Genomic DNA, 12,689 nt, shown 5'->3' with positions numbered 1-12,689 from the left:
AAAATAGGTTTTATAATCGAATGTGAGATACGTGAAAGAATGTCTATCTAATGTCTTATATCCCAAAAGTATTCAACAACATTGAGAATGAATTTATCATTCAACGATTTCAAAATATAAAGTATGTAATTTATTTAATTAGATGTACTTAATTATTGTAATTTTGACATTAATATATTCATCTTTTATATATAATAATATTTATTATTTTATTTTTTAAGATATATTGCACGCCTTACTTTCGTGTCTTAGATTCACTATTGCAATCCACAATAACATGAATTTGGATATGTGTAGCATGAGAATCTCATCAACAAATAATCTTTAAATAACTTTTTAATCACCATTAATAAACTTGACTAGGTTCGACTAGTCTGGCCGGTTTGATAGGAACCAATCACTTGATTGATTTGAGCTGTTCATTTGAGCGATCATGCACCGAAACTTGTTTGATTCGGTCAATTTCGGAATAAAATCAATGATTCATCTGATTGGACTATTCAACTCAACTAATTCAATAATTTTTTTTATAAAATGCCAAAATGATGTTGTTTGGGAGGAAAAACATGATTGACTTATTTTTAATTATATTTATTATTATTTTAGTTATATTCGTAATTTGTTAGCATATGTTGTCCATATTTTTAGTTTGTTTTAAATTTATTTGTATGTTTTTGTTGGTATTAAACCATGAAATTTATATTTTTAAAGATACTTTAAACTTATTTGTAATTTTTTTTTGTAGTGAAACATTTATTATTAATTGTTTAATTATGTATTTATGTGATAATATTTTTATAGTAGGAATATGAAATTATTAAATAATATTATTTAATAATATATTTTTTTAATATCAACCGAGTTAACGTTTTTAACTAGTGACTCAGTGTTAGAGAGTAGATTCAAACTCAAACCCTGGAAACACAAAAGCATGGCGAAGGAAGAAAGCTACGGCGTCGTTTCTGATCTCATCTCCTTCCTGAACGCTTCTCCAACTGCTTTTCACGCCGTTGGTAAAAAACAAAACTAACTCTTCTCTCTCACTTCCATTTCACTCACTCACATATTGTATTACGTCGTCGTTTTAGATGAGGCAAAGAAGCGGTTACTCATCGCAGGATTCGAGCAACTTTCAGAGAGGGAAGTTTGGAACTTGGAACCTGGCAAGAAATACTTTTTCACGAGAAACTACTCCACTATTGTTGCCTTCGCCATTGGTCAAAGGTATACATATATATCGTTCTTGTGTTTGGATTTTCAGACGATGGGGTCCGATGGGGACACATCATTATTATACAATGTCCACCGCAATTGCGGTGTGATGTGGCAACTACCGCATCATGTGATGCGGTCTGTAATTTGAACCACCGGTTGAGAGCCTCGTTGGACTGCATTTCTTAACTTGATATTTTATTCTTAGGTACGTTGCTGGAAATGGATTCCACTTAATTGGAGCTCACACTGATAGTCCTTCTCTCAAACTCAAGCCCATCTCAAAGGTAATTTTGGTTTTCACCACTCTTTTTAATGTGATCCTTTTATAATAAAAGTTTTTTTTAAAAAAGAAGTTTAATTTCGCTATGTATGAAGTTTTATTTACATTGTCACAAGTGACGTGAGTGTTATTTTTTTACACCATTACTACCACGTATGTAATGTTTGAGGTAACTTGTTAATATAGTGTCTGGTAGATGTATCAGAAGAGGAAATGATTATATAACTAGAGGAAAACAATATATACATATATGAGAACAAAAAAGTGGACGTTTTGGTTCTATTAATAGGGTGGAATCAATGAGCATAAAACAGAAGTTTCATCATGTTTTGTTTGTGTGCGAATGCCAAACACTTCCTTAGAGTCATATATTTAAACGGTGATGCAATAAATACAATTGAATTTAAACTTTAAAACTGTTAGTGTATTAAAAGCAAATTCTAAAAGAAATTAGTGTATTTTAATATTTGTTATTTTGTGTACAAGGCAGCTATAATGAAAATCTTACCATGAGAGTCTTGTCCTAATATTTAGTCTAATTCAAATATGTACTAAGTACTGTATACATTTCTTAGTTTGGATGAGTTTTGTGGTGGGGAAGTTTGATGCATTTTTTCGAGATAGATTAATTCAAGTAGTAAACATGTCATGTGATGTATTTAACACAAGTATATCATGTTTATAACTTGTAAGATAAGAGAGTTATGGGTTGTTTGGGCAGGTGGTTAAAGGTGGGATTCTGGAGGTTGGTGTCCAAACTTATGGAGGTGGTCTGTGGCATACATGGTTCGACCGGGACTTGACAGTGGCCGGCAGGGTAATTGTAAGAGAAGAGAAAGAAGGTTCTGTTTCATACTCGCATCGGCTTGTTAGAATTGACGAACCTATAATGCGGATACCAACTTTGGCAATTCACTTAGACAGGTTTTCAAGCTGCTTGAGATACATTGGATTCTATTGTATTTTCTGTTTGTTTGCTTGATTATGAATTTATCAACTTGTTGGCTTGACAATGTTTTGGCATTTGAACAGGGGTGTTAATGATGGGCTTAAAATAAACACACAGACTCATCTTCTTCCCATCTTGGCAACATCACTAAAGGTAATCAAAGAATTTTAGCTATTTTTTCTCTGGTTACTGAATATTCTATAGGATATAAGTAATAACTACTAATGGGATATCCAGGGTTAATGCGTCAATAACTATTTCAAGATTTATTGTGTTTATATTTCATTTATTTTTACCAGAGTTACAATTTATATCAATCCATGTGGTTAGAGAGATGCCCAGTTATTGTTTAAATGTACATTTGTTACACAAGAATTATTCTTCATAACAGATGAGTTTTTACACTTGTTTTAGCTTGCAATTTCCATAGGTTTGTTAGTTTCATTCATGTTTGTGTCTGAATCTTTGAGGTAATTGTTCTGTACAGGTATTAATCAAGGCTTTTATGTTGTTAATTAAGTTAATTACTTAATAATTATTAAAATAAATATGTAAAGCTTCCACTATTTTTGCTTATTAAGATTCTGAATGTTTTATTTATTTTATTATTTAGATTTGGCTTTTAGCCTTTTACACCAACTTAACCATGTGATATAATGGCAGAACCTATGCTCACATGGGTAATTCACGCACTGTTTTCAAATCTAAGAGTTGTCTTTGTTAGTAAAGCTGACCCCACCTTGTTGGAAAAGAAGTTTGTTGTATTTAGCTTTTACACATTCATTGAGAATTTAGGCATTGTCGTGCAGGCAGAGCTCAACAAGGTGTCCCCTGAAAATGGTTCAGTTGAAAGTGGAAAGCATAGTGATGGAACACAAACAAATGATAAAACAGGCACTGGCAATACAAAGCACCACTCCCTTCTTCTACAGGTTTACAGGGCACAGACTTGGAAAATCATAATGGCTTTTTGATATTTTTATTTCAGTTACCTTTTCCTTTTTGGATTGAAATGTGGCATTAGTTAATGCCTGTCACACGCAGTTCTAAGTTTCAACTGCTTAACATGGGCCTTGGCATGTATACATGATTATGATTCTAATTACCAGTAACTTTCTTCTTTCCTCTTTTTCCCAGTTGCTTACAAGTAAGCTTGGGTGCAAACCAGATGAAATTTGTGATTTTGAATTGCAAGCTTGTGATACTCAACCAAGTATAGTTGCTGGAGCTGCAAAGGAATTCATATTTTCAGGACGGCTTGATAATCTCTTCATGTCATTTTGCTCTTTGAAGGTTTAAGTTTTATAGATTGTCTCCTCTGGTCAATCATATAAATATGAACTTTGAAATATAATCTTGGTTTTTAATTGTACCACTCTTCATACTACTTATAGTTATATTATGTTAATGATTAATTTGGGTTGTTGTACAATGTTTACAAGAGCATAGCTCGGCACTAAGTCGTCAATACACAAAATAATGTAATAAACTATTTCTTTGGTAGTTTGGTTATATAATCCATTGGAGTGCCACATCACTGGTATGGACACTAGGTGGTGTTGGCATTCTAGTGTTCTCTTGGGACTAGACCCTGACCACCAAGGCAGCCTACATTAATGCCTGGATTGAGTATCTTGCTGGAATGTTATGATCCAGCAGAATCCCACATTGATGTCTTGGGATCCGTGTCTTCCTTCTCAACAACTAGCTTTTGGGGTTCGGTTCTTCTAAGTTGTGTAATTAGTATTTTCGCTTTCATTTTTACCTTGTTTCACTTTGCCAATTTCTTGTTTAGTTACTATAGCTAAATAAATTTTCTCAGGTATGCCTTGCCCTTAGTCATGTTGAAAAATTTAATCAACTTTAAATCCAATAAACCCCTTTCTTGGAGAATTTTTATCTGGATTATATCACAGATACAAATGCCACTAGGTGCATGTCTCTCACTAACAAGTTTTTTTATTTCTTTTTTCAAGCAGAAAATGTAAAGCTTAGTTAGTACCTCTGGACTTGATTTAAGAAATAAGGTTGTGACCATGTTCCTGGAATTTAGGATATGTGTGTAGGATGTGTGAAAGTTTTAAAAATAAAGTTGTTAGTTATCCTATGTTAACATATCAGTTATGGTTGTGGCCGCACTCCTGAAGTTTAGGATGCATATGTTAACATATCGGTTTCTGTTTCAGGCATTAATAGATGCTACATCCTCTGATAGCAGTCTTAAGGAAGAGACTGGTGTTAGAATGGTGGCTTTGTTTGACCATGAGGAATGTGGATCTGATTCTGCACAAGGAGCTGGCTCTCCCGTCATACTAAATGCTCTATCCAGGATTACAAATTCCTTTAGCTCAGACTCCAAGGTATGGTTCTTTGATCTTTTTCTGTTTTTTGCCTTAGGACTACAGGGATAAAATTTTCTGACTAGTTTAGTGTGACTGAGCAACTACATTATTATTTACTTTCTATTGAGGATTTGTGCTTGTTGGCAGCTCTTACAAGTTATGACATGACATTATGGATGATAGGTTAAGTTACATCCCACTTTCAAGTTTTTATCCAAATCAGCTTTAGTTGACCAACTTTGAAATTCTACAGTTTACATCCACCTATTTTTTTTAAAATATACACTACAGCCCTCTTAAATATTCGTAAACACTGTAAGTGATCATTTCTTGCCTAAATTGCTCAGAATTACGAAGATGTATTGCTATTTATCTTGTAAAACATATTGCTAGAGATTGATACTTTTGTGCATAAACTGGGGGACACAAGTGCTAGATGCTATGAGTTCTGCTTGTAAGCTGTCGAAAACAAAGCATTAGAAAATGCTATGTAATATATATTTTTTAAATTGGGGAGGGGGGGATCACATTCATGGTAAGTGAACTTCTTGTTAATTTTTAACTAATCTTCAACAGCTTGGGTGTTTTAGAGGGTGACCTATGAACAAAAGGAAGCTTGTTACTGTTGTGTCTGGGGGTGGGGTGTTGCATGCACAGTAAGTGAACTTCTCGTTAATTTTAACTAATCTTGAACAGCTTGAGTCTTTAGGGGCGAGCCTTGAAATAAAAGTAAGGTTGTTAAATTCCTAGAAATAGCCTCTCCTCTGTTTGTGGGGGTAAGGTTGTGTAGTTCTAAAGCTTTACCCTCCCAAGAATCTACTAAGTGGGAACCTCGTGTACTAACCCGACCTTTATTAATAGCTTGACTGTTCACTGAAGTCTGAAATGTAAGGTTTTAACTTGACAAACTAAAATTGAGGTGAAATGTAATTTAAATCTAGACAGGGATTTTGACCTTCACAAATCTTTACAGCACCAATCCACAGGTTAGCATCGAAGTTTTCAAATGGTTGAATAGACAACTTAAGTTATGCTCGCTGTACTCTTTTTTCTTATTATTAGAATGATAAACCAGATAGAGAGAGTCAGAGAAAGTGAGAGAGAGGAGAAATTGAACTAACTGATATCTGTTAGAACGAATTGGTTAATGATTACAGTAGCTCACCTATTCTAGTTAATTTCATTAGTCATTACATCATTCTATTGAACTATAAGTTTAACTATCCTGACATTCCCCCTGAAGCTGATGGCTGGTAAGCATTGATCGTGATTTAATAGAAAGAATGTCAACAACATGTAACCTGTCTCTTAGAAGAGTGAATCTGATGTTAGACAGAGGTTCAGTAAGGAGTTCAGCTGGAACATGCTCAACCATAAGCTTCTTGCTAATGTTTCTCTAACCCCAAACAAATAACGTTCAATATGTTTGGTTCTAATATGTAAGACAAGATTCCTTGATAGCATAACAGTACTTAGAATAGCCTAGTTCTTGTAAGAGACTGTGTCCACATCACTCTGCCTGTTGTATTTGCCAAACTTTGATATTCTGCCTCAGCACTTGAAGGAGCGCAACCACCCCTGCTTTTTAGACAACTAAGTTTGCAATGTAAATGCAGGACCCAGAAGTTGATTTTCTGTCATTAGCATCAAAAGCCCAATCTACATCACAGTATGCATACAGTCCCAGGAAAGAATGAGAAGGTGCTGGTCTGAGTAAAAAATCATGATAGAGTCCCTTTGAGGTTCCTTAGAACCCTCTTCAAAACTTTCCAATGTTCCTCCAGTGGTTGCTGTAAAATTTGACACAATTTTCTAACACTGTAAGACAACTCAGGTCTAGTAATTGTAACGTACTGAAGAGCCACTGGTAGAGACCTATATAAGTTAGGATTATTAGCACAGTTCCTTCCATATGTAGTCAGTTTACACCCACTAACTAAAGGACCATGACCCTTGATTCAACCCCTGATTCCTTTGCTATCCACTGTGGCGTCGCTCTAGGTAGTCAATTGTGGATAGCGGAGCATAGTGGCTGACCCCAAAAACACCATAGCGGGATAGCAGGTAGCGCCATAGCTGGATAGCCACTACAGCTAAGAAAAAATATAAAAGTAATTTATAGCGTACACATATAAATGCACAAAAAATACTAAAATATACCAAGAGCAATTCTGCAGTAGAAATTAGTAGTTATGCAGAATTAGAGTACTGAAGAGAGAAGTAGTGAAGCAGAGAGGAGTGAAGGGAAGAAAAGAGAGTTTTCAGTTTTAAATGGGGGAAATAAATATAGAAAGAAATGAAAATAACCATGTGAAAGAAATGGAAGAGATTTAAATGAGGGAAAAAATAGAGTTTCTAGTTTTAAATGAGTGGAAAAAACAGAGAAAGAAATTAAATGAGGGGAAGAAATAAAGGAAGAAGTTAAATGAGGAGAAGAAATAGAGAAATAAATTAAACGAGGGAAGAAATAGGGAAAGAAATGAAATTATTATATGTGTTTTAAATGAGGGGGAAAAGTTGAAGAGTTTTTAAATGAAAAACCCTAAAAAACTAACTTAGCAAATAACAGCAAAAAGTCTTTTTTCATTAAAAAAATGGGTTCCACTTACCCTCAACCTGTAGTGGGTTATGGATTGCGAAATGGAGTACAAGTCGGCACACAACAGCTGTGATGATTGTCTGCACCGCTATTAGCCTTTTTGTCTCGGGTAGGGGCTGACAACCTCTGTGACACCGTTTTGTAGCGGTGCGGACAGCCGTCGCGGCTGTTTAAGGTAAGTGAAACCCTATTTTTTAATTGGAAAAAGTCTCTTTTGCCCTTTTTTAAATGTTAGTTTCTTTACTGTTTTTTTTTTGTGGTAAAAACTTTTACTTCTTTCCAACATTTAAAACACATGTGCTTAGTAACTTCATTTGTTTCCCTATTTCTTTCCCCCATTTATTTTTTTCTCTATTTCTCCCCCATGTTTAATTTCTTTATCTATTTTTTCCCCTCATTTAATTTCTTTATCTATTTCTTCCACTCGTTTAATTTCTTTCTCTATTTCTTCCACTCGTTTAATTTCTTTCTCTATTTCTTCCCCTCATTTAAAATTCTTCCATTTCTTTCTCTGCTAAACGTGCTTACCTTCATTTTTTCTCTATCCCCCATTTAAAATTGAAAACTTTATTTCTTCCCCTTACTCCTCTTTGCTTCACTATTTCTCATTTAAAACTGAAAACTACTACTCTCTGCTGCTGAATTACTCTGTATATTTTAGTATTTTGTGTAATTATATGTGTAGGCTTGTAAGTTACTTTTATATGTTTTTAGTTGTTGCACCTATCCTGCCTATATTGTTTTTGGGGTCGACTGCTGGCCGCAATTGACTACCTAGGCCCATCTATGCTAACTAATTTCATTACATCATTCTGTTGAACTATAAGTTTAACTATCCTGATACTTATACAAATTCTTTCAGTATTTAATTAGTTTTCTATGTGACTTTTCTTTTAGCTGTTTGATAAAGGAATACAAAGAAGCTTCCTTGTATCTGCGGATATGGCACATGCACTACACCCCAATTATATGGTACGTCTTCTCACTTGCCTCTGATTTAATACTGTTCCCAATAATTCATGATATGATTCTTCTCAAGATCTAATTTCTCATAGGACAAGCATGAAGAAAACCATCAGCCTAGGCTGCATGGAGGACTTGTCATTAAACTCAATGCAAATCAACGCTATGCAACCAATGCAGTCACATCCTTCATCTTCAGGGAGATTGCATCAAAGCACAACCTTCCTGTACAGGTCAGTTTAGTAAAAAAATATCTGTATCCTTTCTTCCTCTCTCCAATTGGAACATATTGTATCTGCAGTGGAAGATGCGACCATGGAGAAAAGCATTATTGATTTTAGTACAATTGCGTGAGCACTCCAAAATTGTGAGCGCTAATGTAAGAGTTTTAGCAGATCTCCAATAAGAAAGGTCTAAGATAGGAAGTATCAGGAAATAGAGGAGTAGTGACCCCAGATAAGTAACTGCTGATGAAAACTGTTATGAACGGTTGGTTATAAAGGGCACAGCTGGAGTTAATTACTCGCAGCTATTATGGGGGAAGTTATAAGCCTGTTCAGAAATGAGAGTGCCTTCATTTTGGTTTTTGGAAGAAAGAGAGATAATTCAGGTCTCTCAAACACATAAGATTCATTTATGTATATTGTTTTCCTGTCCCAGTGTCACTCTGGTACTGTCGCGTGGATTTGTATCCCATAATGTCACAATCTTTACCCTTCTCATATCTAGTTCTATTACAGAGAAGGAATTATAATGGTGTATATTTTGATGTAGGACTTCGTGGTGCGCAACGACATGCCTTGTGGTTCAACCATTGGTCCTATCCTTGCCAGTGGCCTAGGTATACGCACTGTTGATGTAGGTGCACCGCAGTTGTCAATGCATAGCATACGAGAGATGTGTGCTGTTGATGATGTGAAGTATTCATATGAGCATTTCAAGGCCTTTTTCCAAGAATTCTCTCATCTTGATGCAAAGATTACTGTGGATATATAGGTTATCTCCACCGAGGAATTGCTCATCAATCCTTTGTTCCAGATGCTGTTGCTGAAGTGGTTGTTATGTGTAATTTAGTGACATTATTTTAACGCTGACATATAAGATGATAGAGTCTTCAATAATATTCACTTCATTTAATGCAATACTAGCAATTGTTCTGAATGTGCTTGCTGCAATTTACTTGAATGGTCTAAAATGAGAAGGCAATAGTGCATTAACACTCCTTAAACTTTGTCTTTTACAAATAGCAGGCCAACTGTAATCTTTTAAACTTGAACTTTGCCAAATTAACCCATTTAAGACTAAGTTCTTAAGGTGAAATTTTATTATATAAGCAGTTTTAGGATTTGTTGTTGTTGATGCTGATGCAGTAGAATTCACTAATCCAGTAGTGAATAGTTAGGTATGTGTTGATTGTTTTGGGTTAAAATAAATAAATCCATCCAAAAATAATGGCATGAGCAGTTGTATTTTTTACCATTTGTATTAGAACTGAGTTGACAGATAGATTAATTTGGCTAATAATTGAAGTGCTTATTTGTAGAAGTGGTGTATATGTACTTTACCCAAGAGAAATGACTTGACAAAACAACAATTTCATCCTACATATTATTTTATAATTTATTACAATTTCCTATAAAATAAGAACATTTACTTTTTTCTTACAAACAAACAATATTTTATTCTTATTTGGGTCTCACAACATACCTACACTTTTATATTTTACAATAAATATAGCAAAATATTAAGAATAATTACTTATTTATTAATAAATTAAAAAAATGTTATAATTTATTATAAATATTAGAAATCAATTATAAATAAAAAAATATAATTTTGTTGTTAACATACATGCAATCAGTGGAATATTCGTTCAAGGACGAAAAGTTGACAATAACCCACTTGAACTCCAATTAGGTGACAGCTTGTGTTATTAAACTTATGTGATACTAGTCTTGTTTCTTTTTTGCAGTGGTTTGATTTTAGGGAGGTTACCAAAAATCACACTTGAAAACTACTAGAAAATATTTAGATATAAATACTTTTGTCAATAAACATAGTTTATAATAGAGCATTACAATATTCTCCATGATGTGGTTTGATTTATGTATTGATTAACAAACCAATTAGTATTTATATTCTCTAAATATAATTTTTGTACACGTTCAATATATAATTCTTTTTTGAGTAAATTACACTAACACTCATGAGTTTTAGCGAAAGTATATAAATCACCCTTCACTTTTTTACACATACACAAACCCTCCTAATTTTTATACTTTCATTACACTAATCACCTCTGCATGAAAAATAAGTGTAATCTTTTAAATAAAAATAATAATAAATGTAATTTAGTTAAACAAAACATGGTATATTGTGAAGGCAAATCCAAATAATATATGAGTCAATACATCTTTATTATTTTTGGTTTGTTACAATATAGTATAAGAACAATTTAAACAATATTTCTTTAGAATTGTTAATGAACTTTGTAACCAAAAATAATAAAGATACATTGATTTATATATTATTTGGACATGTCTCCACAATATACGATATTTTGTTTAACTTAATTGCAATTATCATATTTTTTGTTTAAAAAATTATATTTATTTTTCATGCAAGGATGATGTAGAAAAGTGAGAGATGATTTATGTAATAATTTCACTAAAACTTAGAGATTAAAGAATATCAATGTAATTTACTCTTCTTCTTTTTTCATATGTATTACTTATGAAAGTCTAAAATACATTAATGTGTTAATAAAATCTAACATATTCTATCTTTGATAACCAACTAGATTGTGTTTGAGCTAATATTAATTGATGATATTTATGTTATGAGTTTAAAATCTGTCGTACGTTAGTGTAAAGTTTTTTACACTATTAACACATTATCTACTATTAATTTATATTACACACTAAATCCTTATATTATTGTGGGTTGACATTCCTTTTAGTCTAAGAGAGTCTATTTAGTCTAAGAGTATGTTTAAAAAATTTATTCAACATTTTAGCTATTAATTCTAAAAAAAATTAATGATTTAAATTTAATCATTTATACAAACAATTGGGTTTACCGATGTCAATGTATTTTGTGAGATTTATCGATTACCAACAGATTTTGTAGGAAAAGGGGCTAACGATTCTATTGGTTTCTTTTGTACCTTTCTATTACTATTTGAGAAATGCTAAGCAACACAATTGTGAACATATCTTTTCTAATTGGTACATATCGTCTTATCATTACTTGATTACCACTTCTTATAGTTATTTAAATTAATTTATCCGATCACCAATATTTTTTTTTACCTTTACCTAAAATAATTAAAAAATCTCTTTTTAATTGTTCTTTCTTCCTGATGTTGAAACCCTTGAGATTATCCATAGCCTTCCCTCATGCTTCTCTGTCATCCGAACGTCACCATGAACAGAGATCTATTTCAGATGTTGTCTCACAGGAATAAAAATAAAACAAAAATAAAAATAATAATAATAAAAATTTAAATTTTTTAATTAAAATAATATGTTTTTATTGACTATCATAATAAAAATGAGATAACATCATAAATGAGCTACTTGCCTCTTAGTCTTAAAAAAGAATAGTGGATAAAGCTGAATCCATCAAATACTGTTTTCCACCCATTATGGCGTTTCAAGAAAGAACTTGAACATATGATCAAAATGTCATATAATGTATCAAAATTTATCATTAAGAAGTTAAAAAGTAAAATAAATTATCTTCAAGTCTTAACAGATACCTACCTACATGCCTACATATGTATCCTAATCTATTGATGTCATATTGGCTGCCAAAGCACGGAAGATAGCATCTCTCTCATATCTTTTAAAGTCATCACTATGTTAGAGTTGTTGTTTAACAGCGCATATTTTTGATATATAACAGTGCTTTCATGCCATTTATATGTGAATATAGTTGTAAATAATTATGATTAACAACATTTTTGCGGGCGTTGTTGTATGTTTCATACATATAACAACGCGAGCTATAATATGTATAATATGCACTGTTGTATTGTTCATAAATATTTTCAACAATATATGACAATGTCACTTACAATTAGTATTGTTGTATTAATTATATACAAAAACATTATCTATAATGTATGCTATTGTATTAATCATATACAACAATATTATCTAATATGTGCAATGTCATATTAATCAACTAATAAGTCACATGCATTCGTACAAAACATTTTTTTACTCAAGTTTAACAACCCAATTGTTTGAGAAATATTTTTTACCATTTGTATTAGAACTGAGTTGACAGATAGATTAATTTGGCTAATAATTGAAGTGCTTATTTGTAGAAGTGGTG

The 12,689-nt window shown here is 32.5% G+C and overlaps 1 protein-coding gene across 1 annotated transcript; it reads left to right on the top strand.

Moving 5' to 3' along the window:
- On the top strand, nt 892-9,511 carry LOC109343373 (probable aspartyl aminopeptidase). The gene is made up of 11 exons (XM_019581613.1): nt 892-1,013; nt 1,089-1,224; nt 1,421-1,499; nt 2,217-2,419; nt 2,528-2,597; nt 3,254-3,376; nt 3,582-3,737; nt 4,631-4,804; nt 8,283-8,357; nt 8,441-8,581; nt 9,123-9,511. Exons 1-11 carry the CDS (start codon nt 932-934, stop codon nt 9,342-9,344), a joined length of 1,461 nt encoding a protein of 486 aa, XP_019437158.1. The 5' UTR covers nt 892-931; the 3' UTR covers nt 9,345-9,511.

This window comes from Lupinus angustifolius, chromosome LG03 (assembly GCF_001865875.1).
Source record: "Lupinus angustifolius cultivar Tanjil chromosome LG03, LupAngTanjil_v1.0, whole genome shotgun sequence".
NCBI lineage: Eukaryota > Viridiplantae > Streptophyta > Magnoliopsida > Fabales > Fabaceae > Lupinus > Lupinus angustifolius.
Note: the sequence above shows the minus strand (reverse complement) of the source record. Positions and strands in the feature narration are given on the sequence as shown.

Excerpts from the sequence above, each read along its gene's own strand:
- LOC109343373 (XM_019581613.1), top strand. The coding sequence starts at position 932 with ATGGCGAAGGAAGAAAGCTACGGCGTCGTTTCTGATCTCATCTCCTTC. Across the intron at positions 3,377-3,581 it reads ACCACTCCCTTCTTCTACAG|TTGCTTACAAGTAAGCTTGG; the intron begins GTTTACAGGGCA and ends TCTTTTTCCCAG. Across the intron at positions 8,582-9,122 it reads AGCACAACCTTCCTGTACAG|GACTTCGTGGTGCGCAACGA; the intron begins GTCAGTTTAGTA and ends ATTTTGATGTAG.